We start from the raw sequence: 26,587 nt of genomic DNA on the forward strand, positions 1-26,587 counted from the left end.
GGCCTGGGAAACAACTCTCATTTCCTGAGTTTTCTGGCCAGTTGGCAGCCCTGGCTGAACACAGCACTGCCGGGAAACTATACAGTGCATTTTAGTAATTAGTGGCACTTTTCCTGCCTGGCAAATCAAACCACAGAGGGCATTAGAGCCTTCATGGCATCTCTGCTCTTGGCAGCAAAAGGAACAAATAAGCAAAGCCACGTCAGGAGTGGATGGGTGGCTCAGGCAGAGAGAGGTGTCTGAGCCACCTGCACGTGGCTCAGGGTTGTCCCTGCAGAATGCAGCAGCCACCCCACCACCCTCTGAAAACATGTGGTGGCCCCTCCAGGCATCCCCCTAAAATGAACTCACTCCTGCAGGGCCTCAGAACAAATCTGCATTTTTCTGTGGCCGAGGAACACGGTGTGTAAAGTTAATCCCTTGCTGCAAGATCCTGCAAGGCAATGGCATGCAGAAGTACAAGGTTAAAAAAAATGCCTCTAGAGCTGGTAGCTGAGAACCATAAATACCTTCTAGGCAGTCCTTAGGCACATCAGGAGATGAGCAAGCAGAGCAACTGGAATTTATAAACTTGCATAATTAATTATCCTTTGCAAGGAGAACAAACATTCCCATGTTCCAGCTCTTTTAGGGCCTTTGACAATTGGGCTCCTTTCTGTAAATAATGTTATGTAAGTTTATACATTTCAGTTAGTGCTTTTTCCAGCCTCTTCACAGCCCAAGGATGTTTTCACTCCAGTTTATTATTTCAGCTGTGCACAGATCATTTTGCCCTGGTGCATCTATAATGGGATTTAAATTAAGATGCTTGCAAGCAGTGTAACAGTAGTGAAATAGTGTCTGGAAAACATTGGTACACACTCAGGGAGAATGAAAGAAAGAAATTAGCTTTACATTGCAGCGCTGGGCAAAGTGCCCTCAGCCTTCCCCGCGGGGTAGAACAGGATTTCTCTGTCTGAAGACACAACCTGTGAAGGACCAGTTCTGTACCCGGGCTGCGTCGCAGGGCCTGGAGTCATGGTGTAATGGCCATGGATGCTTTTATTCCAGAGCTCGGGAGCGCCTTTGAGTCATCCAAGAGCCCTGGAACTGCAGCGAGCTGCAATCAGAGCTGGCTGAAACGCTTAACCCCAGCGGCTTAATCTCCAGCCATTGCAAATTAGCACAGCTCCATTAACTCCACAGGACTGTTTACACGGGGGAGGTTAACTGTGTACAGGACCAGGCACAAAACCTGCAATGGTTTACTGATTTACAGATTTACAGGGCTAGATCTCGTCTCTGCTGGTTTCAGTTTTATTTATTTATAGTGAGCACATCCATGTCAGGGGGATTTCTCCCTCAAGCAGCATAAGGAAAACCCTTCATCTACTCCGATTATTGCTGATCCCAGTCCCTAATGCAGGGGGTATCTTCCCTCCTTGTCATTCTTCAGTAACCTGTAGCTATGAGGCTGGATATTAAAATTTGATATGTGGATTATTTAATTTCCCTTTGCCCTTTTTTTATTTATTTATTTATATATATATATTTTTTTTAAATTTCAGTTTATCTGCAGATCCTACAATAACAGGAGAAAAGCTTTGTGATCTCCTTCTTTGAACTATTGTAATTCTGATGCGCCGGGGGCACCGCGCATGGGCTGGGCAGTAACGAGTGTGTGTAAGTCAGCACCGAGGCATGGCAAATAGCCCGTGGCCTCTGGGGTGGCTTTTACGAGCACAGATCTACCTGAAATGGTTACGGGAGAACGGCAGGTCCTGGGGGAAACCAGGTGAGTCATGAGCGCCTGGGGGAAGCCGTAGGCGGCCAGATGGTGCGGGACAGGGAGCTCGCAGTGAGGCCCCGCAGTGCCCTGCGGGCTGGGCACCAACTGCTGGGCAGGTTGGTTACAAGCTGTCAGGACAGCAGTTACCCCTCGTAACTGGCACAAATCCCCTTCTGGACACAGCCTCATCAGCGCCTTGCAGGGTGCTCCACAACAGCCCAGGTAGGTCCCACCCCAACGCTGCTGCCTTAAAAATGAGCCCGAGCACTCTCTTCACCCTGATTTTGGTGATCGTTCCACTTCTGCCATCCAAGGGAGGAGTCCTCAGCCAGTAGCACCAGCCCAGGCCCGGTGACAAAACACCCTGTGCCTCTGCCACTGATGTGCAGCTCCCGCGGGCTGAGCAGGATTCCACTGTGGTAGCAGCTGTGCCCAAAGATGAGAGCTTTGCCCAAGGTTGCAAGTGTCTTGGAAAACCTGCACACGGTATTGGCAGAGTTTCCTCTGCCACCCAGAATCAGCCAGCCTGGATTCAGCCACCCACAATCAGCCAGCAGCCTCCCAGACAGAGAACTGGTTTTAACTGGAGCGACCCAAACTGGCACTGTGACAGTCCAAGGGAGCCTCATCCAGGAGGTGCCTGAAATCAAGATGGTTTGGAAAAATCTAAGTGACATGTGAGGACTGGCAGTTTTCCCTCATCTGGGATTTTGCTGGTGCTTAAAACTGCATCTGCTAAAAAGTTAAAGCCAAGCAGAAGGGGCTTAGCTGAAGTGGGTCCAGTACACTTTTTCCTAGATTTAAACATTTTTCTCCCTTCAAAGGAGAAAAGTGACTTTGACTCTTCACCTTTGAAGAGTCTTGGCTGCAGCTTCTTCAGTGTTGCAGCTCTTCAAGTCTTGCTGCAAAATGCTGTGGCATGCCTCTGAACAGAGGTAAGGAGGGATGCAAGGAGCTCATGTTTTCAGGACACTAAAAAGATGGTTTGTACACAGCAGGTGCCTTTTTTTCTGCAAAATAATTATTGTCCAGTTTCTGCTACTATAGAAATTGAATTTCAAGTGGATTCTTCTCCATCCTCTTGCACCCTGCACTTTGCACTGCTGTGCCTGCCTTGTGTCTGCAAGGAAAAGCAGCCCCACATGGAGGCAAAGAGTGTTAGTTACTGCAGCCTGTGTCTGAAAAAGGCAGGTACATCCTTCCAGGGCAGGAAAACCGATTTTAATCCAAGCAGCTCAGGGAGTAATTATTCTTGGCAAATGTGAATCAATACCAGCACAGAGCAGCTCAGCCCACAGCTTGCAAATGGCAGCACACAACACAACAGGGGCAACTTTCTTTCTATCGTGTCCTGCTGTGCCTGCACGAGCAAAGCTGCAATGCTTCAGAGGAAAAAAAAAAAAGAAAAAAAGAAAAAAAAAAAGGTGGTGTTCTGAAGCACAAGTACCAATCTCTTCAATTTGAGTGGTTTTGCCAAAGCTGAACCTGCCAGCCACAGTCCCCCACCTCACCAAGGTACAAAAGTGAAGGTAAGTGGAGCAGAAGACCTCTGTGGCACTTGCTGTGCTGGCTGGCCCGTGTGTGGCAGGGGCAGAAGGTGGGAAATGACTGTGAGACCACTGCAATGTGCTGTGTTGCTGCAAGCCTTGCTGACAGACCCTGCCTACCCTGGGAGAGGCTCTTCGCTTGTCTGAATTCCAGGCTCAAACATTCGGGTGGGAACTGGAGGAACTGAGATGCTCCAGCTTGAATTGCATGTCAGCTTTGCTTTTTAATTTTCTTCTTACTTCTGCTGAAGTGCTTGCATGCCACAGGAACAATCTTTAGTCTCTTGTCATTATTTAAATTTTAACCTTTTATCTCCTGTTCTTACCCTCATTGGTCGCAGCAGCACACTTGGGTTAGTCCTGTGCTTTCCAGGTGTTCTCAAGCCACATCAATCTGTCCACAAAAATCAGGCAAATCGGTATCCTGGATAAGCTTTGGTGCAGCAGAGAAAATTAATTCCAGCTGTCCTGGCCTTGTGGAAGGGTTTTGATTCAGGACAGCCAAGTGAGTGTCCACAGGTGTTTCAGGAGGTGTTTCAGTAGCCATGTGCCTGCACCGTTTTCAGCACAGGGAGTGGGTGCACATTTTGGAGCAGGGGCAAAGAGATGTGGGTGCATGTTCTGGATGCAGTGTGAGGGATTTGGGGAGAGCATATCCATAAAGTCAGCGACTGCCAGCCATGGCAGACTCAGGGAAAGGAGCTGCTCCGTGTTTCTGCTGAGCTGGTTGCTGGTCCCCCGAGCTGAGCTGCAGTGGGGGACGAGCCAGCCGCGTTCACAAGGGTGGCTCAGGCAGGCACCCGGGAATGCCCGCACGAGAGCGGAATTCCTGTGCCTGCTGCTTTCCCGTCGCTGGGGGAGGACGTGCCGGCAGCCACCGCGATGGCTCCGGGAGCGCTGGGATGTGGCTCCCCGGGGAATGCAGCACATGGCCCCTGGGGCGATGGCCCACGGCCATCAGCACTTTGAGTCTGTCCCGCCCCTCTCGCTCTTGCTTTGCTGCGAGATAACCTTGAAGATTTTATAACCTGAGTCTCATTCCTACTTCTTCTTTGCTCCTGGCAATGTACCAATCATTAATTAACAGCCAAATGCTAGAGAAAAGGCCAGTGTACATAGCTCATTTCCATTGATGTAAACGCAGCAGTCCACAGGTCAGCTTTTATTACAGTGAACACAAATACTGTAAATAAATAGCCTGAGGGGAAAAAAGAACCCAGAAACTATTTTGAACTTGATAAAAATTGAGAGCTTATATTAAAAAAAAAAAAAAAAAATTATCTTTTTCTGGCTGTTGTGCATCCCATGCTACCTACAGAAAAATTCTGGCAACAAGAATTTGTCAACAAGTGATGTGACACCAATGCCCTGAACACACAACTTCCCAGTACTCAGCTCCCAGGAAATGTTTGGTGCTCTGCAGCTCCCTGACAAGGCCTGTACACTGCATCTCATCATTTGCATCATGATGCTGAGTGAAGGTGGTGCTTTTATATACGTAGGCAAAAATGTGATTCCAGATTCAGACCAAATTAAAGCTGCTGCAGTCAAAATTATTTGCTCTCTTTGTCAGGAGGGGAAAAAAAAAGGGCAATGATTTACTGCTGTGTCTGTCACAAAAGTTGGCTTTGCAGACCTGAAACACGAAAACCCTGCTTCTTCTTCAATGGAAGCAAACTGCACAACAACTTTGACCACACATTTTCCAGGCCTCCCTTGGTTCCACCCCAGCACAAGCAGCCATCCAGGAGAGGCTGTACATGTGTGCTGACTTGTGGTCCCTGCTGTCCTGCCCCATCCAGGACCTGCTAATTGGCAGCACCAGGTAAGAAACATCCCGGGATTAGGGATTTGCCTGGTGTGATTAATGGATTTGGATCCAGGGAAGGCTGAGCGCTCTCCTTGCTTGGGAGAGCAGGGCTGCAAAGCGAGCCCCAGCCTCCTCTCCCCTGGGGTTTTTAGGGCACGGCTGCTCTGAGCACAGCAGGGCCATCCCAGTCAGGAAATGCACTGCTGGTCCTGGGTATTTTTGGGCTTTCAGACAACTTTTGAGGCCCAGCTGCCAAGTGGATCAAGGAATACATTTGGATTACAACACCTCCCCCCGTGAAGGTTTCCGAAGGCGGCCGTGACCAGCCGAGCCGCTCTGATTACAGAGCAGAGGGCGCGGCTGGGTGTGGGACTGGGAGCAGGCAGAAGTATCTTTCCCCCAAAGGCAGCAGACCATTTCACCACTGACCAACCCTTTCAGCTTCAACGTGTTTTTCCCGGCTCCTTAGCACCCAGTGTCACGAGATATACCGCTCTAGCTGATTTTTGGTTTGTTTTTTTTTTTTTTTCAGTTGATCTCAAAGCATATCATTATGAAATCTCCTGTGCAGTGGAGCCAAGCTCCTGGCTGCCAGACACCCAATTCTCCTTTCAAACCCTCATGTTACTGGACAGTGATGTTTGCCTATTTAGGGTAATTCCTCCCTTTGCTGTAATCGTCCTGCTCTGATGAAAAGGACAGCTTTACTCAAACGTGAAGTACATGTATAAATATTTGAAGAGGGATGAAATATGCAACATCTCCACCAAAGCACTGTGAATGGAGACGTTTCTTCCAGACTCCTGAGTGAAGATTTTAGAGCAGCTCCAAGAGACTTGCAGCAGGTTTCCTAATGGCATCCTATATTTAACACACGGAGTAATGGGGAGCTGGGGATGTGCAGTGGGTACAAATGTTTCCCAAACCAGATATTTTTAGGGCTGGGCACACAAGCCCTGTGTGTGGTGGAATACTGGTGAAAATGAGTGTTGTAAAATGGAAGTGAACAACCTGTATTTTCATGGATCACAGGGACATACTTACCCCTCCCTTTGCAATGAAAACAATTTTTAAGTGCTTGTGCCAGGTGACATTGAGACAATTCCTTTGGTCGGGCCTCTCCTTACACTGGATTGAGAATGCAGATGCTAAAAATAGAAACAAATGGCATGTGTTCATTTTCATCCTGTGTAGGACGAAAAGCTGAGAGGTTCACAGTCTGTGGGAACTGAAAATCTGTCTGCTGGTTGAAATCGATCTGTCCACGATGAGATGTGCCCTCTTTACTGCAGCAGTACACATTTCTGTTTTATTCCAGTAAGCATCCTGGGTTCCTGAGAGTTTCCTTTGATTTGTTTCCGCAGGGACGTCTGGCTAGGAATTGTAGGCTCATCAACCTACCAAGTAAGCAAACAACAACAACAAAAGAGGTTACTAATGGATGAGTCATGCATGATTTAGTACCAGCACTGGAAGGCGAATTCCCAAAATCGGAAATTCTCACGAACTTCTTTACTAAGGGAAGCCTTGACAATCTAAAGGACCCCTGTGCTTCTCCCTCCCGCACTCACTAACCAAAGCTTTGAAGATTTACACGGAAAGCTGAGCCACCTACAAAAGAATGTTTATTTCGAAGAAGAAACATTAAAAAGTGATGTGGCACGGCATTCCTCGGCAGGGCTGAGGGGTTTTCCTCTCTCGCCTGGCGCCGCGCGGAAAAAAACCGAGGGAAAAGCGTCCTGAGGGAATGGCCGGCGACCCGCGGACGGACAGACGGACACAGCACACCAGAGCTGGCACAGGAGCCACCCGGGGCCGCCCCGGCAGGAGGGTGCCCGCTGTGGGGCCGAGTCCACAGGCAGGGATTGAAGGGAGCAGCACCCGGCCCGGCTGGAAGGCGAACAGCGGCAACGCAGCGCCGTCCGCCCCCTTCCCCTGGCTCCTCCAATAACACAAACACCTTTCCTGAGGTAAATACCTCCCAGCTCTGCAGCCCGGGCTGGGTGCCGGGGGTCGGCGGGAGAGCACCGCGCCCAGCCGGGGCCGGGCCGCTCCGGGCCGCCCGCGCGGTGCCCTCAGGGCGGCGGCGCTCCGCCAACCGCGGGGACCCCCCGCGCCGCTCCGCCAATCCGCGGGGACCCCCCGCGCCGCTCCGCCAATCCGCGGCGCCGGCGCCCGGGCGGGGGCGGAGCCTCGGCCTCGTCCCGCCCGCCTCGCCCCCGCCCCCTGCAGCGCGCGGCGGCGCCTGGCGGCGAGGCGGGCGGCGAGCGCGCGCGCGGGGCTCCGCCACAGGGCAACAAGTGAGAGACGCTCCGCGGGCGCGCCCCCGCCCCGCCGGGCCCCGCTCCCCGCCCTCCGCCTCGCCGCGGCCCCGGCTCCGCTCCGCCCGCCGCAGGCGCGCACCTCAGGCGCGGCCGGCGCTGAGGACACAGCGGCGGGGCGCGCCGTCCGGCGGGGACGGAGGACGAGCCTTCCGCGGCCGCCTCGGCGCCGCCCCGGCATCGCCCTCAGGTGCGGAGCCCCCGCCCGCTGCGGGGGCCGGCGGAGCCGCGAGGGCCGCGGTGGGGCGGCGGGCCGGGGCCGGGCGGGTGGGAGCCCGCGGCGAGGGCAGCCCGCGGCCGGACAAAGCATGGTGGATGCGGAGGCGGCGGCAGCGCGAACCCCGGCGGAGCCCCGCGGCAGCCTGGCAAGGTACGGGCGGGGGGCTCGGCCGCCGCCCCCGCCAGCGCTGCCGGAGCGGCTGGGGACGGACCTGGGGGGGCAAAAAAAGCCCCATTTTTAAACTTAATTTTCACCTCCCCTGCTTTTCCAGCTCGTGCGGTTTCCCTTCCCCGTCGCCTCTCGCTTGTTTGCGTAGTGACCGCTGCGAGCTGGCGGCGCGGGGGGCGAACGGGCGGAGACGTGAATTTGGGGTTTTTTTGGGGGCTGGGATTTTTCCCTTCCCGGCTGGGAGGTGACGGGCGGCGGCAGGGTGGGGTCACAGCGGAGTGCCTGCCCCGGCAGCCGGCACATGTTGCAGCCGGAGCGGCGGGGAGAGGCGCAGCCTGCCGGGCAGGGATGAAACTCAGGCCAGCTCAGCCCACCGTATGTTCCTCCTCGGTTTTTGCATTCTTTATAAATTTTATTCTATCTATTTAGCGTGGGGAGGCGGCGCTGGTGGTGCCGGAGCCGTGAGGTTTTTCCAGAGGAAGCTGCGGCAGTACCGGGAGTGCTGCAATCCGCTGGAGGCAGGCACGGGGGGCGGCGGGGGCGGAGCGGGGACGCTCGCAGCGCTCCCGCGGTCACCTCATTAGCCCGTGCGGGTTAATTATTAACATCCGCCTCGGGATTCTGGACAGCGGAGCGCTGGGGCAGTGCCGGTGGAACTGAAAGGGGAGAAAATGGTGTTTTTGGTGGAGTTCGCCTGAATGTATGTGCTCCTTCACGAGGTGATGCTTTTTAGTCCTTCAAACTTCCTGACACATCCTGTGTCCCGTCAGGACGGGATTTCGGGTTACTCGCAGGGATTGTGGCTAAGATGCAGCTCGCGACTCAGTCAGCCTGCAAAAATTGGTGGTGAAAGTTACTTGAGTAACCCTTTAATCCGACTTCCCAAAATGCTTAGTGCTGTTGGGGTTGATTATTAAATACTCATAGTTAGTTTTAACTATGCAAAATAAGAGCTTGCGTCGTTCGGTTGTTGGGGTTTTTTTTTGGGGGGTTTTTTTTTGTTGTTGTTGTTGTTTTTTGTTTTTTTTTTTTTTTTTTAATTTTAATTTATTGGACAGAAAGACTTGGTTCGGGTGCAGAAGAAGTTTAGTCCGGCCGTGGAAAGATGCGTGCACAAAATTACATGCTAGACATGTCATCTGCGAGTTATTGAGGAAACATGATTATAGCGTTGTCCTTTGAGGAAATTTCTGGTAAATTATTGCTCACCGTCTCAAAGGGAGAGACAGCCCGGAGCCCAGTTCTCCTCTCTCGGAGCGGTTTCGTGTTCTCCTCGCAGTTCCGCTTTGGTGTCAGGCTCCGCTGCTGTCACCGAGGGCGTGTGCAGAGGGTGGGGCGGGTGACCCTGGGGTGCGTGGCACGCTCGGGGTGCGGTTCGGTTCGGTTCGGTTCGGATGGAGAGCCCAGGCTGCTGGCAGAGGCTGCCCTGCCGCTCGGTGCCCCAGCCGGAATGCCAGAGGAACCACCGGAGGAGTTGAATGAGCGCTGAATTGTTACGAGATGCGTGGAGGAAACGAAACGGAGAATCAGCTTTTCTCATTCGGCAGATTTAATTTGTAATGGTTTGGGGGGTTTTTTTGTTGGTTTTGGTTTGTGCTGTTTTTGGGGTTTTTTTTCCTTCCCGGGGCTGCAAACAACTTGAGAAGATACATATCTTTATCTGAGGAGATGGATTAAAGTACAAAATGTTTGTCTTGTACCTAAAAATGTAATACTGTCGGTTAGAGTAAAAATATTTTGGCTTAAAGAAAACCCTGGTTTTACTGGTTGTTTTGAACGTGTGACTTTCTACAGGAGATGTTGTGCAGTGCTGAGCTGTATGGCTGTAGGGAAGTACGGATAGAGCATAAAAAATAGAATGTACTTAAAGTCATTCTGTCATCTTGTCACCTGTAAAGTGGTTTTGCTTGGATTTCTGCTCGTTTCTTTTTCCCATGATGAGGAAAATGCAGCAAGGTAGCACAGCTGAAGGGACTTGTTTTTGAAGGTCATGCTTTAGATGGCTGGGAGTGCTAGCTGGCTGTCTGATTCCGTGTTTCATAATAGGTAAAACTCACTAATCTCCCCAGAGATCGTTCCTAATGAACACAGTGTCACTGGTAGTCAAAGAATTTATTATTATTGCCTGGAAGCTGCTCCTGAAATTTTTTGAATACTTCTGGGTAATGAAGATGCTGCTGAGGAGATCAGTGGAAAAGTGGTGTTTGCTCAGAGAAAAAGCAGTGTTAGATGCGAAATGAGTGGGTAAAGTGGTGTTGTATTCTGTGTTGGCAAATCTGGGCAGTTGTCTGTATGAGAGTGTCACAGTGTATATAGAGGAGGGGAAAAAAAGCAGAATTTGAGTCTTCATCTTCTTGCCTACCCTCCGAGATTCCTCGGAGAACTAAGCCTTTTGGAGGAGTGCTGCTCCATGGTGACTTGTCAGTGCTGAGACCCTGAGGAACTGTCATTTTACTGCCACCTGGTGCAGCAATTTTCACAGTGGATCTGACAGTGATTTTTCCTGTTGGCTGTGTAAATCCACTTGAAGGAGGAAAGAAATGGTAGTGACAAAAGGCTGTGTCAGTGCTGATTGTGTTTGAAACATAGGATGTGATCATGTCTCCTACCCAGCCAATATTGTCATTATCACAGCAGTCAGGAAGCAGGGCTGCCTTGTCATTGATCTGTGCACTTGACCAAAACCTGTATGGTCATTTTGCTCCAAATTACCCCAAGGATAGAAAAAAGATTGAGCAGTATCACTTAAGATCCCCAGCCAAGCTCTTTGGTAACTTGTTCTTTCTCGACAGATCAGTGAATTTTTGACAAGTGTGTCAGATGATCTTGCAAAATCTTTACTTCAGGCGGGTTGCGAAACTTCTCAGAGTTGGACTTTTCCTGTGTGCTGTCAGACTTGTGGCTTGTGCTGCCAGTGACTAAAGCAGCTCTGTCAGAAACACACCGAAGGCTGACACTCCAGATCTTCGTCTTTTACTGGGTTTGGTTACATATCCTGCCGTAAAAAACCATTAATTCCTGCTTTTTGAAGAATTTGCAGTCTGCATAGTAGATACTGGGAGGTTTCTTATAGGTAGAGCTTAAAGTGTATAATTCTCAAACTTACCAAAAATAGGCCAAAGGCAGGGTGGAGGGAAGATACTGGCAAGAGTGAACTTAGCACAGAATAGAGAAAAAACATGTAAAAATATGGAGAATTTATTATTTATCTTATCAAAATAATGAGAACTTTAACTCCTGGTTTTCATGTTCATGTTTCTTGAAAGGCCATTAGGATTGATTGCCTTCCAAACACTTGAAACAGTCTTTGTCCCTCACAGGTTTTTGGTTTGGGATTTTTCATTAGTATACCTCTTTATTACATTTTCTATTACTCTGTGGTAGAAATGCATCAGTAGTTTTGAAGCAAGTAGGCATTCATTTACTTTTTAAATTCAACCTTTTTTTTTTTTTTCCCAGATATATGCAATATTAGTCCCTAACACATTTTAAACCAAAGTGTTAACAGTTAATTTAGGAGAAGGTTGGGAGGTTGGGTACATATGCAATCACGGGATTAGTGTTTGATGTTTCTGGTGTGTCATAGGCTGTGCTGTGTTCATATAAGTGCTTATTATGGAATCATGATTGGAACAGGGATCCCCACAGGGATCGTCGGAGTCCAACTCCTGGCCCTGCATGGGACAGTGCTTCATGTGGTTTGGAGATGAATTTGTGCCTGTGAGTGCGGTTCACAAAAATTCCTAATGTGTTATCCCTGTTCTGCCATGTTCTGACCTCACAGAGATATATTTAGATGTTTTTATCAGTTGTAACCCTTCATGTAAGCAAGCACCCTTTATGTGCCTAAAAAACAATAAAAAAGAAAGAAATTATTGTGATGATGGTAGGATGAAATACAGCTCTTCCTGTCTTTTTAGTACATAGTGAAGAAGTCACCGACCAAAAGTTGGGGAATAAATGTCAGACCTCCAGTCACATTTTCCTTTTACTGGAAGCACTGACAAGTACCTGAGACTCGATCCTGCTCTTGGCCTGTATTTTTCTCGCTGATTTCCTTGAGCTTTTTAGGATTTCAAAGGTGCCTGAGTATAAACCTCCCCCAGTCTCCAGATCGTGTAAAACCCAGTGAAAAGACTGGATCATTAAACTGTCTTGTGATGAACTGTGCAGAAGAATGATTGAGTTGGTGCCTCGTGAGAGGCAATTAGCATTTAAGTAAGGAAGAGAATTCCTGTGTGTAATGGGTGTGGTGCTGAGAGTTTTCAAGGGAGAATTGATGAAGCAGTTTCCATCAGTTGGTTAAGAAAGCTTTTTTGTTTGGGAGAAATACAGCAGTAAGAGTTGAGAAGCATTTAATTTGGAGAGAGTTTTGCTCATCTTTGTAAATAACTTCTGAAATTTAGCAGTTGCTTCATTTTAAGCACGCTCAAAAGAGTTAGTCTTGAGAGTGAATTGACCAAATCCCTTCAGTTGTAAGCCAGCTATCTGGATGAAATGAGCAGGAAACCTTGACTTGTGGGTGAGAATGACTAATTCCCCCTTAAAAGGGTGATTCGCAGAGGCTCTGTGGTTTATGAACCGGGGTTTAGGGGAGAATTTAGGGTGGTATTGAAGGTTTGTGTGCCCCACCCAGGTGTGCTGCTGTGGGATGCGCTCCTGCCCGAGTTCCCTGCCGGGAGCATCCTGCTGTGTCCTGGGGCAGTTCGGAGGCTGAAGCGCTGTGTGTGCACCCAGCCTTGTGCTGGTGCAGCTGGGTCGTGAGCTGAACTGAGGAGCCAAGCAGGTTGAGAAATAACCTTTACTTGTCTTCAGGGTTATACATAATGTAACGGTGAGCCACGCAAATACGGGAATTCATGGCCTGGGAAAGGATGGAATTCTTTTAACTGAGTTTAAGGAGAGCTGCTGCTGAATGGCTGACTGTATCCTGAATGTAGTGCTGGTTTATCTTACTTGAGCAATTATATTTTTTTCATCTGATATTTGAAAGTTAGAAACTGCTCATGGGAAGCTGTCTTTGGAATGGAAATTCTTGTTGCAAACTTATTGTTGATCTGCTTTTGAATAAAAACAATTAAAACCCGTGCAGAACAGCCTTAGGTTGATTACCCAAACCACTCTCAAACTTTGTGGATGCTCACTTTGGTTGTGCAGGTAACAGGTACAGAAGGTTCTACTCGGATTTAGTAGTTTTTAATCGGGTTAGATGCTTATCTGCTGTTAACAAAAACGGGAGTTAGCTGCCTAGCCGGCTTAAAGATCCTTTACAAAATCCTCCTGGTACTTATATGCATCTTTAGCTGCCTAAAGCTGCTGGGGAAATTGTTCCCACTTCCATAAACTTGATAGGCGGGAAGGAGATCTGTATCTTGGGTTTTACAGCTTTGAAGGAGGACCATGAACTTCTCTGCTTACCACTCCACTGATTTTTCTGAACTTTACATGAATTATTCAGAAAGATGAAGAACTTTCCTGTAAATGTTAATTACACCTGAAACCAAAAGCAGTTGAAGGCAAAAGTATTTTTTATGTATTTGCATTTTAAAATGTAGGCTTTGAATTCTTCAGTGCTTGTTTAGCTCAATACTGTAAGTTCAGAGGCAGATTCCAGAATTCTGACATGAATATTCACGGTATGAATTTGGTTTGAATTGACTTCTGAGTAACCACAGGGAAAATATGGCAGGGAAATATGGCTTGAGATGGCTGGGAATTTTACCCTCTCCGTTGTGTATCCCATCACACAAAGGCAGCAGCTTGGGGAAGTCAAATTGAAAACTGGTGTTTATTTTTAACCCCAAAGGATGGTGATAACCAGGGGGAGGTGCTGACTTCATCAGCCGTACCAAGTTACAATGTTCTTGTTTTTGAAACATATTTTTAGTAGTGTGGTTTGTGCCTAATGTGGGCATGAAGACAAAGCACAGGTAAAATTTTGATGACCTGAGGTATGGTGCTTGAAGGATGGTTTTGTTAGTTGACTAAATAATGATTGCTCTCTGTGCAGATATAAAGGTGGTTGGAATATGGTTAAGGCAGGATTTATTACTGGTTTTAAGATAAAACTGGAAGAGATACCAGGAGCAGATGTGTTGTCTTGTTTGTGGAAATTATGGTTATCTGCATTTTGTGTAGGTTTTCTAATAATGAGTTTTATTTCAAATACAGCACAAAAGTAAGAAGTAAGAGAATGTCTGTCCTGCAGACTTTCTTTAAATGCCTGCTAAAAGCATCGGTCACGTTTGCACTCCATTTACATGTTACATCCATTCTCTCTCACCAGAACTAGCACTGATCCAAGCACAAGGTGGTTTCTTATCCACTTCCTTGGCTTGCTGGTAACTATGGGCAGATAAAGTGCAGCTGGAATGAATCCCGTAGCAAGGAGCAGATATGGGTGGGTCACGCTGCCCCACTGACCTGGGTACTAAGTGCCAGAGAAATTCGGGCCTGGGCAGTACCTTGTAGTGGAATAGGTGGCCCAGACTCTTGGTGCCTCTGGTGGAGCAGTGCTGGCTGTGTCTGGCCCTGCCCGAGGGAGCTGTGGATGGAGGTGGGAGCCAGCGGCAGCAGTGTGCTGGTACATGAAAGCTGAGGCTGGTGACAGATGGGCTCTGCTGTGGCCTGAGCTGTGGGAGGCTTCCCCCTTCTCCTGCACTGCTCCTGGTGTTTGTGCAGCACATCTTGGAGTGGTGTGAGCTGGCTGAAAGCTAATTGCTGCTTTGGTGTAGGTTCTTTATTGTCCTCCAGCTCCCTGAACTGATTCACCACAATCAAATCAGTGCAAAGTTAGGTGGGACTGAGCAGCTTATGCAGGGGAAGGAATAAATTTACAGGAATGAGTCAGCTATGACTGAAACTGTTTTAAAGTGCCATGGAGCTGTGCTCCCCCACTTCTAATTGATGTGATGAATGACAATTAATTTTGTTCCAAGAACTATTTCTTTGCTGACACTCGGTTAAACCCCTTCTCTTGATTTTTTATAATTTACTGTTCGTTCAAGCTGAAGCCTGTCAAGTAAAAACTGAGGTTCCTCTTAAATCAGAAGCTGGCAGCTCGAGGTTATTCTGAACAAATTCCCAACATCGTCATTCTCAAGCTAGAACTGACCTTAGAGTGGCACAGGAATTTTTTGTGTTAACAAACTGGGAAAAACAGGTCACATATGCTACCACAGGCCCTCAACTACTGGCATATTTAACTTTAATATTTATTTTTATAGTGAGTTGAGATCTTGTCCTTGGTTGGCAGTGTGAAATCTCAATTACATGGAAAAAACCCCAAAACCAACAACCCAAAGCATTTTTGCTGTTAAGCAAAGAAACCAAAATTTTTTTCATCTCAAGTCTTTTGTTGTTTTGAGTTTGATATATTTTTTTTTTTTTAATGGGCAGTTAGGAACACCTTCATAGCTGTCTAGTGTGGCTGCAGGCATGCCAGTGTAGAATGGTAATGTTAGCAGGATGCACTGATCTGTTGAGACACTGCCACTGTTTAAATTGACTTATGTAGGTGTGGTGTACATGTGCAGCTTCATTTCTTGTTTATCCCCGTGGAAAACCAAACTCAAGTAAGTCTATACCAGTACAAAAATTGGAACATCCATTAAACCCGGGATTGAGTTTGCAGAATATTTTTCATAATGGCCTTTTCAGGCATATGCTTTGATCTTCTATAGAAGCACAAGAATTCAAATATAAAACTGAATGTTCTTTCACCCAGTCCAAAGACTTAATTTTAACAGGTTGAAAGAAAATATTTATGTCTAACTTGCAGTGAATTCAGTAGGTGGACCATATTTAAATATTTTCTCAATCAAACTCAGAGCTTTTATGACCGACACCTGCAAATATCTTGAAATACAGACAGGGCTGGAATGATCTGATGATTTACTGGTAGCTTACTTATTTTAAAATGGCTGAAAAAATAGATTACTATCTCTGGTTGAAGTTCTGGGGATTTCAGCAGTTGGTTTGGGGTTAGAAGTATTCAGTTTGAGAAAGTGGTGAGCTGATGGTATCTCTTCCTTCTCTAAGTGTACTGTCAAGCAGGAATTTCACATAGGGTGGTTTCAAAGATGTTAAAAGTAAGTTTTTAGTGTTGAATAACCTTGTAAAGATAACTTGATGCAAAGGTAACTCGATGCAGACTCTGTGCTGCTGCAGTGTTTCTAAGCACCAGTATAAAGTCAACAAAACTTTTGTTTCATAGATGTTATTTTAAATAGCACACCTTAAAAGGCAAGGTTCTGGTAGCTTCTCTTTTCTGCTGAAGGAGCTAGAGCTAGGGGACGACCTGAAATTAGTCCAAATGGTGACAGGAAACATAGTAAAACTTACTGTAAAGGTTCTGGAATTCTGCTCCTCAGAACTTAGTGTTCAGCAGTAAATGAAAGAACTGTTTAGTCTTTTATTAGCACAGTTGAAAGCTGACATCAGTTGTGTGGGGCACAAATCAAGTAGGTATTAGAGAGAGTTTTGAGTTCTTATGAAGCTTTTACAGACTTGAATGCAGTAGGGATTTCCTACCAGTTTGTAGCAACTTTTGACAAGTTAACTTCTGGAGTTTCACCGGAATATGACTGCCCTGAGCAATGCCTTGTGACACTGTGAGTTACCTGACTGCTTGGAGGAGGGAGACTCTGGATAACAAAAACCTGCTGGCATGCAGGTGGTGGCAGTCTGAGAGATGCAAAGCTCACAAATGCCACGGGTCACTGCAGGGGATGTCTGCACTGCAGTGCAGTGAGCTGCTGCAGGTTTGTAGGCTGCTGTTCTCACCTAATGGAGGCTGAGCCCTGGTGTAGGGATGTGGTCACTTGTGGCTGCTGCTGGAGAAGAACCCTGCTGGCACATGTTTCCTCTGCTCCATTGTGGTTGTGAGTGGGTGAGGTCAGAGAGCCTGCAAGTGGAGTCTTGCTTTGCTCTTGCACTCCAGAGCCATCCCTTGTGTGGGGTGCACAATGACTTCATGGTCTTTGTGCAGAACTGACTTTTTTGGTATGAGGCTTACACCTCACACCAAACCCCACTGATACATAACTCTAAAAAAAAAATCTCCACTACATTTTTAAAGTACTAAATTATTTCTTTTTGTTGTTTTTACTGCAGGGGAAGGGCTGACAGATTAAAGTTCATGTAGCTTGTATAGCAAATGTGTGTAGAGAAAATGTCATATGTTTATTAACAGTTTGTGTTTCCAAGGGTTCCTCTTCTTGTGTGGCAGTAGAATTGTGAGTCATTCCAGGTTCTTGGTGTGGGGAGAAATTGAGGAACCTGTATGATTCATAGAAGCTGAAAATATAGAGACATTAAAAAAATGGTTGGACAAAGTGAGACCAGGTTCAATTACATAAGTAAATATTGCTCAAATGCAAATCTGGCCCTCTAAAACCTTTTTACAGAAAACTAGGGGAACATTACTAGACAAATGCCTCACTACCATTGGTTCTCTTGGATGTGAAGGGTTTTTTGGTGGGATTTTAGTACTGCTTTTGGGGTTTTTTTTAGTAAAAGTCTGCTGAAGATAACTAGTGGGAGAGAGAATGTGAAATTATTTTGGCATTTATTCAAGTTCTTTATGGTTCTTTATGCCTTGGGCTGTGTTTTAGGAAAATATATGCACATCCTTCCCTAGTCTTGCTATATTTACTCGGATCTTGAAATTCCATGCCTGAGTTTCACTGGTGTCCTTTGGTATTAAAATACTGGCAGATTAGAATTTCTCCCAAAGCTAAATAATATGCTGAAAGATGTCTTAAAGCAGGTATATGCAAATAGTTAAAAGTAATGTTAAACATCAGTTTCTCTGAATTTCAGTGCAGTTCTTGATGCTTTGAGTAACCTGTTGTTATTGTGGTTACTTTCCTGCAGCTGGAACATTGTTTCAGGCTGTCTTGGTTGGAGAGCACAAAAAACATTGGCTGTTTCCAGTGGTAACCACCGTGTGAGACAACTTCTGCAGAAGGGCAAGGCGGCTATCTGTTCAATATTCTCCTGTTCTTAAGGTTTTCTTAATTACTGTCATGTGAAAGGGGATTTGTGTAAAATTCCAAGGAGGGGAAAAGAGATTTGATGGTGTGGAGTTAGAAAATAAACAGCCTTCAAAGTCTTTAAAGCTGTAAATAGCACAGACTTGGTACAACAGCCCGGGGCTCTCAGCATCATCTCGTTCCAAAACTGTGCTGTTCTCAGTCCAGAAATCTCTTGACTCTCGGAACAGAGCAGAGCTATTAAGACAACTGATGCATCTCACAGGAGGTTAGAAGGACTCCATGTGGCTTGTGATGTGTTAAGTAGCTAAAACAGTTAATTTCAGAAGCAGCAATGTCACTGCTGCACGTGCTGTTGCTGGCACTGGCAGAAGTGTGCTGCTCGTACAGCTGCTGTAAGGGATATCAGGCCCTAAATTGAAGCTACATGGGAACATCCATGCCTGCCCTAGCACCAGCTGCAGTCTCTGCAAAGACAGAAGAGTGCTTATGTCTGTTAGATACCTGAATTACAGCTTGGCTTTGCCAGATTCCTGGTAGTTTAGTCCTGGACCAATGGAGTGGAATGTGTGATACCTGCTGGTAACAGGGATTATCTCATCTTTTGTCAGCCCCAGTAAGTAAATGGACTTGTAATGCTTGGGTTTGGCAGCCAGATAATATAGATGTGGTCCTCAGCCCACTTAGAAAATACAGCCGAACTCCCGCCCTCAGAAAAGTATTTCCAGTGAAAGGCTGTGGCTTCTGACAGACTTGAAGGGGTGGAAAAGTTGGGTGTTTTACCTTGGGCCTGCACAAATGATTAGATTGGTTCAGCTGCTTGTGGATCCCCAGCCTGGAACAGAGGCTGGCAGTACTTGCTTGTGGTGGTGATGCCATTTATTGTGCTTTGTGAGATGAAACCACCATCATCTTGCCAGACTTGTACTTTTTCTGCTGAAAAGCTCTACCAAGTCTGACAGTAAATCGGGATTTTTCTGCTCAGGATCCCTGTCTCATTTGCCACAAGGGATTGCAGTCGTAGTGGACTGAAGGATTTTAAGTGTTTGAAATGAAGTCTTTGCAAATGATGTCTCATTGTGCCAGAAGAGTCTCAGGTCAAGTATCCAGATGCCTTAGAGGTGCTGAGTTACTCTCAGCTTGGTCAGCTGGGGGCTATGACAGATGAGCTGTATGGTGCTGCATATCCTGAAAAATCAAGCTTTGGCTGAAATCCCGTGTTTGTTGGCTGTTCCTAGGAGGGAGCAGTCACTGTTTTCTCTGGAGTCCTGGGATTATAGGTCAGATACCACATCGTTTGTTGCCTAGTGAGAAGTGCTGTAGAGGACAGGGCAGATAAGCCCTGATGTTCATGCTGAGCTCAGGGGAGCAGCACGAAACAGGGGACGGCTCCTTCTCCGGTATTTTTTGTGTCTACTGAAAGGGAAATGTAGAAAACCAATGTATTTATCTGTTTTTAGTGGCAGTTGAAAGAGGGAGATAAAGTTCCTTTGAAGTCTTTGAAGACCAATCCCAGTGCTTTCTTAACAGTTCAGCTGTTTATCTTAAACAATGGCAGTGACCACAAGTGTGATTTTGTCTTTGAGGTATATAAGAAAAGTACTTTAAAATTAGAACTGAAACTTCATAGCTGACTGAGAGTAGAATATGAAATAAAGTAGGTCTGGCCTGAGCATATACAGAGATAAATATGCAGATGATACATGAGGAAGCACAGGCATTTTTCTTAAAGGCTTTTTTTTTAGGAGTGGCTTAGCATTTCAGTTCCAGAAAAACACCCCCACACACACCCTTTTGGACTTAAGAATGGGTATGGGTCAAATAAGAGAGAAAAGATTACTGATTATTTACTTGCTGCTTTCTTCCTAAAGTTTTAGTAGTTTAGTGTTTAACTTGTTGAGAAGTAAAACAAAGTAGTAAGACTGATGAAACCAAGAGACTAATAAGAGACCAAGGGTCAGTGTTGCTCAGGTGTTGGGGGATGGCTGAAAAAAAGAAAACAGCAGCAAGTACAAGGTGTACTTCTCAGTCTGCCTCCCTGTCTGCTGTTGCTCTGTGACCTCAGGGCCTGAGGCAGTGCTCACAGCTGGACTTCCAAAAGTCTGTACAAATTCTTTATTACATTAGGTTTTTTTGATGTTCCAATAATCATTTATAGTCCTGGCACATGAAAGTGTCTTTGACAGTGAGTTCTGTATGTGGCTTCAGCATAGGCTTTGTACCCTTCTTATTCATTCTGAATTATTTGTGCAGCTTGTACATTGATGTTCCCCAGGGCTAGTAAACAGTTTGGTAAGCACTGCTCTAGAAGAACACACTGTTTTCGTGTTCCTCCTTTTACCTGCATTCTGGTAGCTGTGGAAGAAAGAGGGATTGATCCATTTTCTCCCCCAGTAAAAACTGAAGATGGATCACAGAACTTCTGTGACAAAGATGTACACGTCCTGTTCCAAGTATGCACATATGGGAGACCTCTCCTTTTTTAACTTCTTTTTAGGGTTTTTTTCCTTCCTAGTAATAACTGCACTTCTATTTTCATTTACTGTTTGAATTCCTTTTTTCCAGTTGGAGAGGGGAAAAAATTGCCGAGTTCATGTTCTCTTCTGTCTGGATATCAGCAATGCAGCTGGCAAGTTTTGTCAGCCTTTCTTCCAAGGAACAGCCAAGTGAAATTGTCAGATACTGATTGTGTACTTTAAAATTTGGCTCTGCCCATTACATAGTTGGAAGGTGTGAGAGTGCAAGTGTAAAAGCTTGAAACCTAATTTAAAAATAACTGACCTTATCATATAGCAATTTATTCTATACCCTTCAGCTCACCTTACTAGCAGAGCAAAAAAGCTTTCTCAGCTTGCTTTTGCCAAGCTGAGGGCTCAGATTCTAATTATTATACGGTCAAGTGTTTAAAGAGGATCTAAATGAGAAACAAAAACTGCTGGCTAATTCAGACTCACCATGGAAAGCTGTGTAACTTTCATAAGCTGCAAATGGAAGCTTCACATTTGTACCAGCTTGCTGATGAAACTCCAAACCATATGTGTGTGTATAAAAAAGACATATTAGCTTTTGCTTCTTCAGGGGTGTAGATAACCTTGGTTTTTAGGTTGCTAACTTGTATTTGAAAGTAGTTAGCATTTTTAATGAGATCAAGTACTTGCTGTGAAGAAAGCTAAAAATCTTTTTTTACATTTATTTCTAGATATGAGAAATGAGTGTTGGACGCAGAAGATTAAAGCTGCTGGGAATTCTGATGATGGTAAACATTTTTATTTATGTGATTGTGGAAGTCTCGAAGAGCGGCAGCCAAGACAAGAATGCAAAAGGCCGTGTTGTTATACCACGTAGCAAATTCTGGAGGAAATACACTCCTCACAAAGCTTATTGGAACAAACAGCAACAGAAGCTTGAGCTGCTGTACAACCCTATTCTGTCCTTGCTTTCCAATATGACTGTGGAAGAGAACTTAGTTTCTAACCTGAGTGCTCTCAGTTCCTGTGACCCTGACCCCTTGGTGCACTCAGAGGTTAGTGACTTCGCAAACTTGCCAGACAGATTCAAAGACTTCCTTCTCTATTTGAGGTGTAGAAATTACTCATTGATAATGGATCAGCCAAATAAGTGTGAACAGAAACCTTTCCTGCTGCTGGCTATTAAGTCACTTATACCCCATTTTGATAGAAGACAAGCAATTAGGGAATCCTGGGGCAAGGAAATAAAATCAGGGGATGTGATAGTCAGAAGGGTCTTCTTACTTGGGCAGACCCCACCAGAGGATAATTTTCCTGACCTTTCACACATGATTAAATTTGAGAGTGACACCCACCAAGACATTCTCCTCTGGAACTACAGAGACACTTTCTTCAATCTGACTCTGAAAGAGGTGCTGTTTCTGAAGTGGGTCAGCAGCAGCTGCGCAAACGCCCAGTTTATTTTTAAGGGTGATGATGATGTTTTTGTGAATACCAATCAGATCCTGGATTACTTGAAGAGTTTATCAAAGGAAAAAGCCAAAGACTTATTTATAGGTGATGTGATCAAAGATGCTGGACCTCACAGAGAGAAAAAATTGAAGTACTACATCCCAGAAAGTGTTTATGAAGGTTCGTATCCCCCGTACGCAGGAGGCGGCGGGTTCCTGTACTCTGGTGATCTGGCACTAAGACTGAATAATGCATCTGACCAGGTACTCCTCTACCCTATTGATGATGTTTATACTGGAATGTGCCTTCAGAAGCTTGGGCTTGCTCCAGAAAAACACAAAGGCTTCAAAACATTTGATATCGAAGAGAAATACAGAAATAACATCTGTTCCTACACAAACTTAATGTTAGTGCATAGTAGAAAACCTCAAGAAATGATTAGGATTTGGACACGCTTGCAAGATCCACACTTAAATTGTTAAAGTAATGTGCATAAGTGTCTTAAGTCCAAAAACCTTTGCAAGTTTGAATCACTGAAGCTCTGTTTAATAGTTGAATTTTTGCTGTAAACTTTTTCCTGTACTTCTGAAAATGAGAGTAATACTAAAATTTGAAGGGGTGGCTTGAAGACTTGGTCCTGACTTTTCCACTGTCCTGGTGGTCATTATGTTTCAATATTGGTCTTAATTTTAAAAAAGACTTTGAGGCTATAACTAGCTGTCAGTGACTGATTAGCTGTACTGGAAACAGGGATTGCCTATCACAATGCATCTTTCATCAATTGTGGTGGTGGAAGATCATTTTCCCTTTAGTAATGTTTGTGTCTAGAAACCACTGTAAATTGAAAATACACAATTTGGGGGAATGTATTACTTTTAGGTATGATACACTTAAAAGACTTTGAATTTTGATTTTTTTTTTTTTTTTAATTATTATATTTTAAATTTAGGATTTTCAGTTGTTTTGCACCCTGGAACGGTGTATTTTTCCTTTACTTACGATCCATTGTGCAAAGTGTACCTGTGTCTGAAGGATTTACCCTTTTATTAGATGAAGCTTTTTTTTGTTTTGTTTGGTTTGTTTGGTTTGGTTTGGTTTTTTTTTTTTTTTTTGGTGTTTTGTTTTTTTTTTTGTTTGTTTGTTTTGTTTTTAAATGAAAAAGGATAATTCTGCTTGAAATGCCCCCTGAGAGCTCAATGTGTAAGGAAAAAGGTGAGGTTTTTTTGGGGCTGGGTAGACAGCCCCTGCCTCAAGCTTACATACTGAAGCTGACTTCTGCTCCCGTTACTTGTGTGGAAAGCCACTCTGGTCCATCCTTGCTTTCTATTCAGGCACTAAATGTGATCAGGTAGTTTGATTTGATGGAAATGACTGAAATTGCACATTGCTTCTTGAGAGCGTGGTTTGGGTCTCCTGTAAAGCGGTGGCGAATCCGGAATTGTGCAGATCCAGAGTTTCGAATTCCCAACCAAACTTTGAAGTTTGCATGAAGCCTCATGTAGAGTTACATGTGTCCTTGAAACTCAGATCTTCTCTATTTCCACATCTTGCTTATAAGAATTACTCTAAATAGTGGTCGCTTTCTTTGTATATGTAGAAGTGCCTGTCTATTTATTGTTCAGATTGAAGACCAAAACATTTTCTTAAATATATTTTGTGTAACATTTTATTTGTATAGTGTCGTCACTCGGATATTTAAATAGAGCATGATATTTTAAATCTGAGATGTGTAACGTGGTAAATAAAGCTAAATGTTATTTTTGAATTTGAAAAATAAAATGTGATTTAAATATTTCTGGTAATGCCTCATGTTGACTTGCAGAGCAATTGCACTCTACATTTTAGAAGTTCAGAAACAAAAGGTTTCATTTGACAGATTTCTCTAAGCTTACGTAGCAGACTGTCAAGAAAATGTCACACTTGTACCTGTATTTATTAGATGCTATAATAGATGGACAACTCTGGTGAAAGCAAGGGGGACATAAAGTGCCTTGGGACAAACAGTATGTGGAGAAATAATTGTCTGTACAATACCATTGCTGGTGCAATTGAAAGGAGCCAAGGAGTGGATTGAGTGGCTGGCACTTGAATTTTTGTTTGAAATAACTTGGCAGCAACACCTGTCTTTACTTTTTCACCTGCTTTCTTTTTCCTTGGTTAACCTGGAACAAACGTGGTGCTTTGTTTGCTCAGGGAGAGGTGAGGTGTTGTGGTCTTCCACCTCTTTGTTCTGTATATGATCGTGTTGACCCCAGCATGGATAAAAGACAGTCTGTGCTCTGGTGTTGTGCTGTGAGGTTTGACCCTTGTGCTTTGTCATTCCTCATGGGAAGTGACACCTTTCTGAAAGAGCTGCAGGTTTTACAGGAGTTACTTCCTACCCTGTTTGTTTAAATATTCATGGGATTTTCCTAAAGATTTGGGCCAAGTGAAAGAAAATAAGTTATGCTGATGGTGAGAGATTCAAGTAGAGATGAAGTGTTAAGAGTCTTGGAGAGGGAGGGAGAGAGAAAACAGAGGCAGAGATGAAAAGGGGATGAGTGGAGATGTGGAGGGGAAAGAGAGGCAGAGACAAGTGAGCAATGAACAAACTCCAGGTCCCTGGGAGGATCAAACACAAACAGGAGGGTTGCAGCAAAAAGAGGGACAGGAAAAGAGCCCAAGAGTTAAACTTGTGAGTAAGATAGGGTGGAGTGCACATGTGATGTTAGGTGAAACGGGTGTGATTGCCAGCATTAATTATTTAATTTAAATGCTTCCCTGCAACCATGAGATAAAAACCAGGCCTCCTGCGTGGGACACACCTGATGATAAGGAAAAACAGGCTGAGTGGCACCTGGGAGGAGAAATGCTGTGAGGAAGCATTTCCCCACTTTCTGAAGGGACAGGAGAAAGGGCAGAGGACAAGGCTGAGCAGGAGGTGCTGGGGGAGAAATTTGACAGACCACTTTGTTTACTCCAAGTGTGGAGGAGCACTGCTGGCTATGCCTGGTCCACTCCCATGGAGAAGGAATTGTCTTGGCAAATAATTGGGAGTGTGTAGAGTGAAGAGTAAGGGAAATAAATAACAGTGATAAAGAAACAGGATGCATCCAAAAGCACAATGGAAATGGAATTTGGGGACAGTTGGGACACAGAAGATGAAGATTCTTTAAAAAGTATGTGCAACAACCTGTCTCTGCTGTATTCTGCTGTATCTTTCTTAAGTGCTGTTAAATACTTAAATTTCTGTTGTGTTTTTTCTTAAAGGGACAGAGTCTGCTAAGATGAAGGCATGAGAAAATTTGACTACAATGGAAAGAATGGAATTTGAAAACTGAAATAAGATGTGTTTGGATGAGACAGCTGAATGTGGATGCAGTATTTTTTCTTTTTTCTTCCCTGAATACAGCAGGGAAAATGAAGTGCTGCTGTGATCAAATAACTGCATCAGAGTGAGCCATTAGAATCCATTAGCTTGTTTGTATAAAGGCTCAGGCCTTTGCTCCAAAATCCAGTTGGGAGGAGGAAATATAGGATAAGGAAGGTAAATGAGCTATAATTAATGCACAAATTATAAGGTTTATCTTCCAGAGGATGGAGTCCCTGTTTTCAGCCAGTTGGTTCCTTGGCCTGACTGCATTTTATACTTGGATCCTTTCCTCTACCCAGCTTTATTTTGTTATGTAGGCTTGAGTGAAATGTAGCACTTGACAGGGCTGGTGATAAGAGAATTCCTGGCAGTGCTTTTCAATGTTGGGAGCACAGAAAGCCAAACTTCTAAAAGGGTTTTGTCTGGAAAGTACAAGAAAGGCAGATTAGAATTCACTGGAAGGTTTGCATTGGGGTATGCAAGTCAGCAAGGATCCTCTTGCAGGTAAGGCAGAATTTGGGGCTTTGTGATGCAGCAGTGAGCAATCCAGCTCTTATCTGGTGCTGCTGTTCTGATCTGGCCCACAGTCATCATTCACCCTCTGAAATTTGGCCTCCTTTCCCTTCTGCCTTACTGCACCTCATATGCCTAAGATTTCCACTCGAGTTGTGTTTGCTTGAGGGCACCAATCCAAATGAGTTCATGTCTGCACTGAACTATTTCCTTCTCAGAATAGTCATGAAACCAACTTAGCAAGCAAATAGGGCAGGGAGAGCTCCTTAATGGATCCCTTTCATGGACAGTAATCATGGGGGTGGTTCTGAATGGAGCAATGTCTGTCAAGACAATGTCAGCCAGAGCACAAAACACTCTTCAAATTCTCTCCATTCTCTTCACTGCCTGACTTTTTAAAGCTGGTGCCCTCTTCCTTGCTGGATGAAGGTGAGAACAGGAGTGAGAGTGAGGATTAAACTGCAATTCTGGAAGCAAATTTTCAAAGTGTCAGGAGTGATGAAATACTGAGCAGGTCAGTTTTTCTGTTGTGCTCAGACCAGTACTTGATTGCTAATCACAATTTATATTTGCATTGGCTCAGCCTGCTCTCAGTAGTGTTTGAACAGCTCTGGCTAGATTTCTGCTGAGGGGTGGCTGAGCAGCACCTTGTGGGCTTTGCAAGCCAGCCTTTTCCAAAGGTGAAGAGTGCATTTCCATTTGTCCATGAAAACATTTGTGCCCTGTCTAATAACACCTGACTGGACCAGGTGAGCTGGGCTTAAGTTGGTCTTGGGGTGTCAGTCATCACGCTCTGTTAACATCTGTGTAGGTATGGAACAATTCTCTGTGACCTCAATTTTTGCTCAGTTTTCTGTATTTTCATGTTATTGCTGTTTTAAATATACATATATATATGTATATATATATATGTTTGGGGATTTTTTAAGTTGCCTTCAAGCCTAAGGACTTCAGACATAATTTGTGCTTCTGT

The 26,587-nt window shown here is 45.2% G+C and overlaps 1 protein-coding gene across 7 annotated transcripts; it reads left to right on the plus strand.

Moving 5' to 3' along the window:
• Window positions 1-1,926: 1,926 nt before the first annotated feature.
• B3GNT2 (UDP-GlcNAc:betaGal beta-1,3-N-acetylglucosaminyltransferase 2) lies at window positions 1,927-23,543 on the plus strand. Of its 7 annotated transcripts, XM_056488851.1 has the most exons (3): window positions 1,927-1,990; window positions 6,490-7,095; window positions 21,029-23,543. In XM_056488851.1, exon 3 carries the CDS (start codon window positions 21,038-21,040, stop codon window positions 22,229-22,231), a length of 1,194 nt encoding a protein of 397 aa, XP_056344826.1. In that variant the 5' UTR covers window positions 1,927-1,990; window positions 6,490-7,095; window positions 21,029-21,037; the 3' UTR covers window positions 22,232-23,543. The 7 variants fall into 7 exon arrangements, with proteins under 7 accessions (XP_056344826.1, XP_056344821.1, XP_056344820.1 ...); XM_056488846.1 differs by lacking the exons at window positions 1,927-1,990; window positions 6,490-7,095 and adding an exon at window positions 7,400-7,636; XM_056488845.1 differs by lacking the exons at window positions 1,927-1,990; window positions 6,490-7,095 and adding an exon at window positions 7,439-7,816.
• The last annotated feature ends 3,044 nt before the right edge of the window (window positions 23,544-26,587 follow it).

The sequence above is a fragment of the Oenanthe melanoleuca genome, chromosome 3 (genome assembly GCF_029582105.1).
Source record: "Oenanthe melanoleuca isolate GR-GAL-2019-014 chromosome 3, OMel1.0, whole genome shotgun sequence".
NCBI classification, from domain to species: domain Eukaryota; kingdom Metazoa; phylum Chordata; class Aves; order Passeriformes; family Muscicapidae; genus Oenanthe; species Oenanthe melanoleuca.

Excerpts from the sequence above, each read along its gene's own strand:
- B3GNT2 (XM_056488851.1), top strand. The coding sequence starts at position 21,038 with ATGAGTGTTGGACGCAGAAGATTAAAGCTGCTGGGAATTCTGATGATG.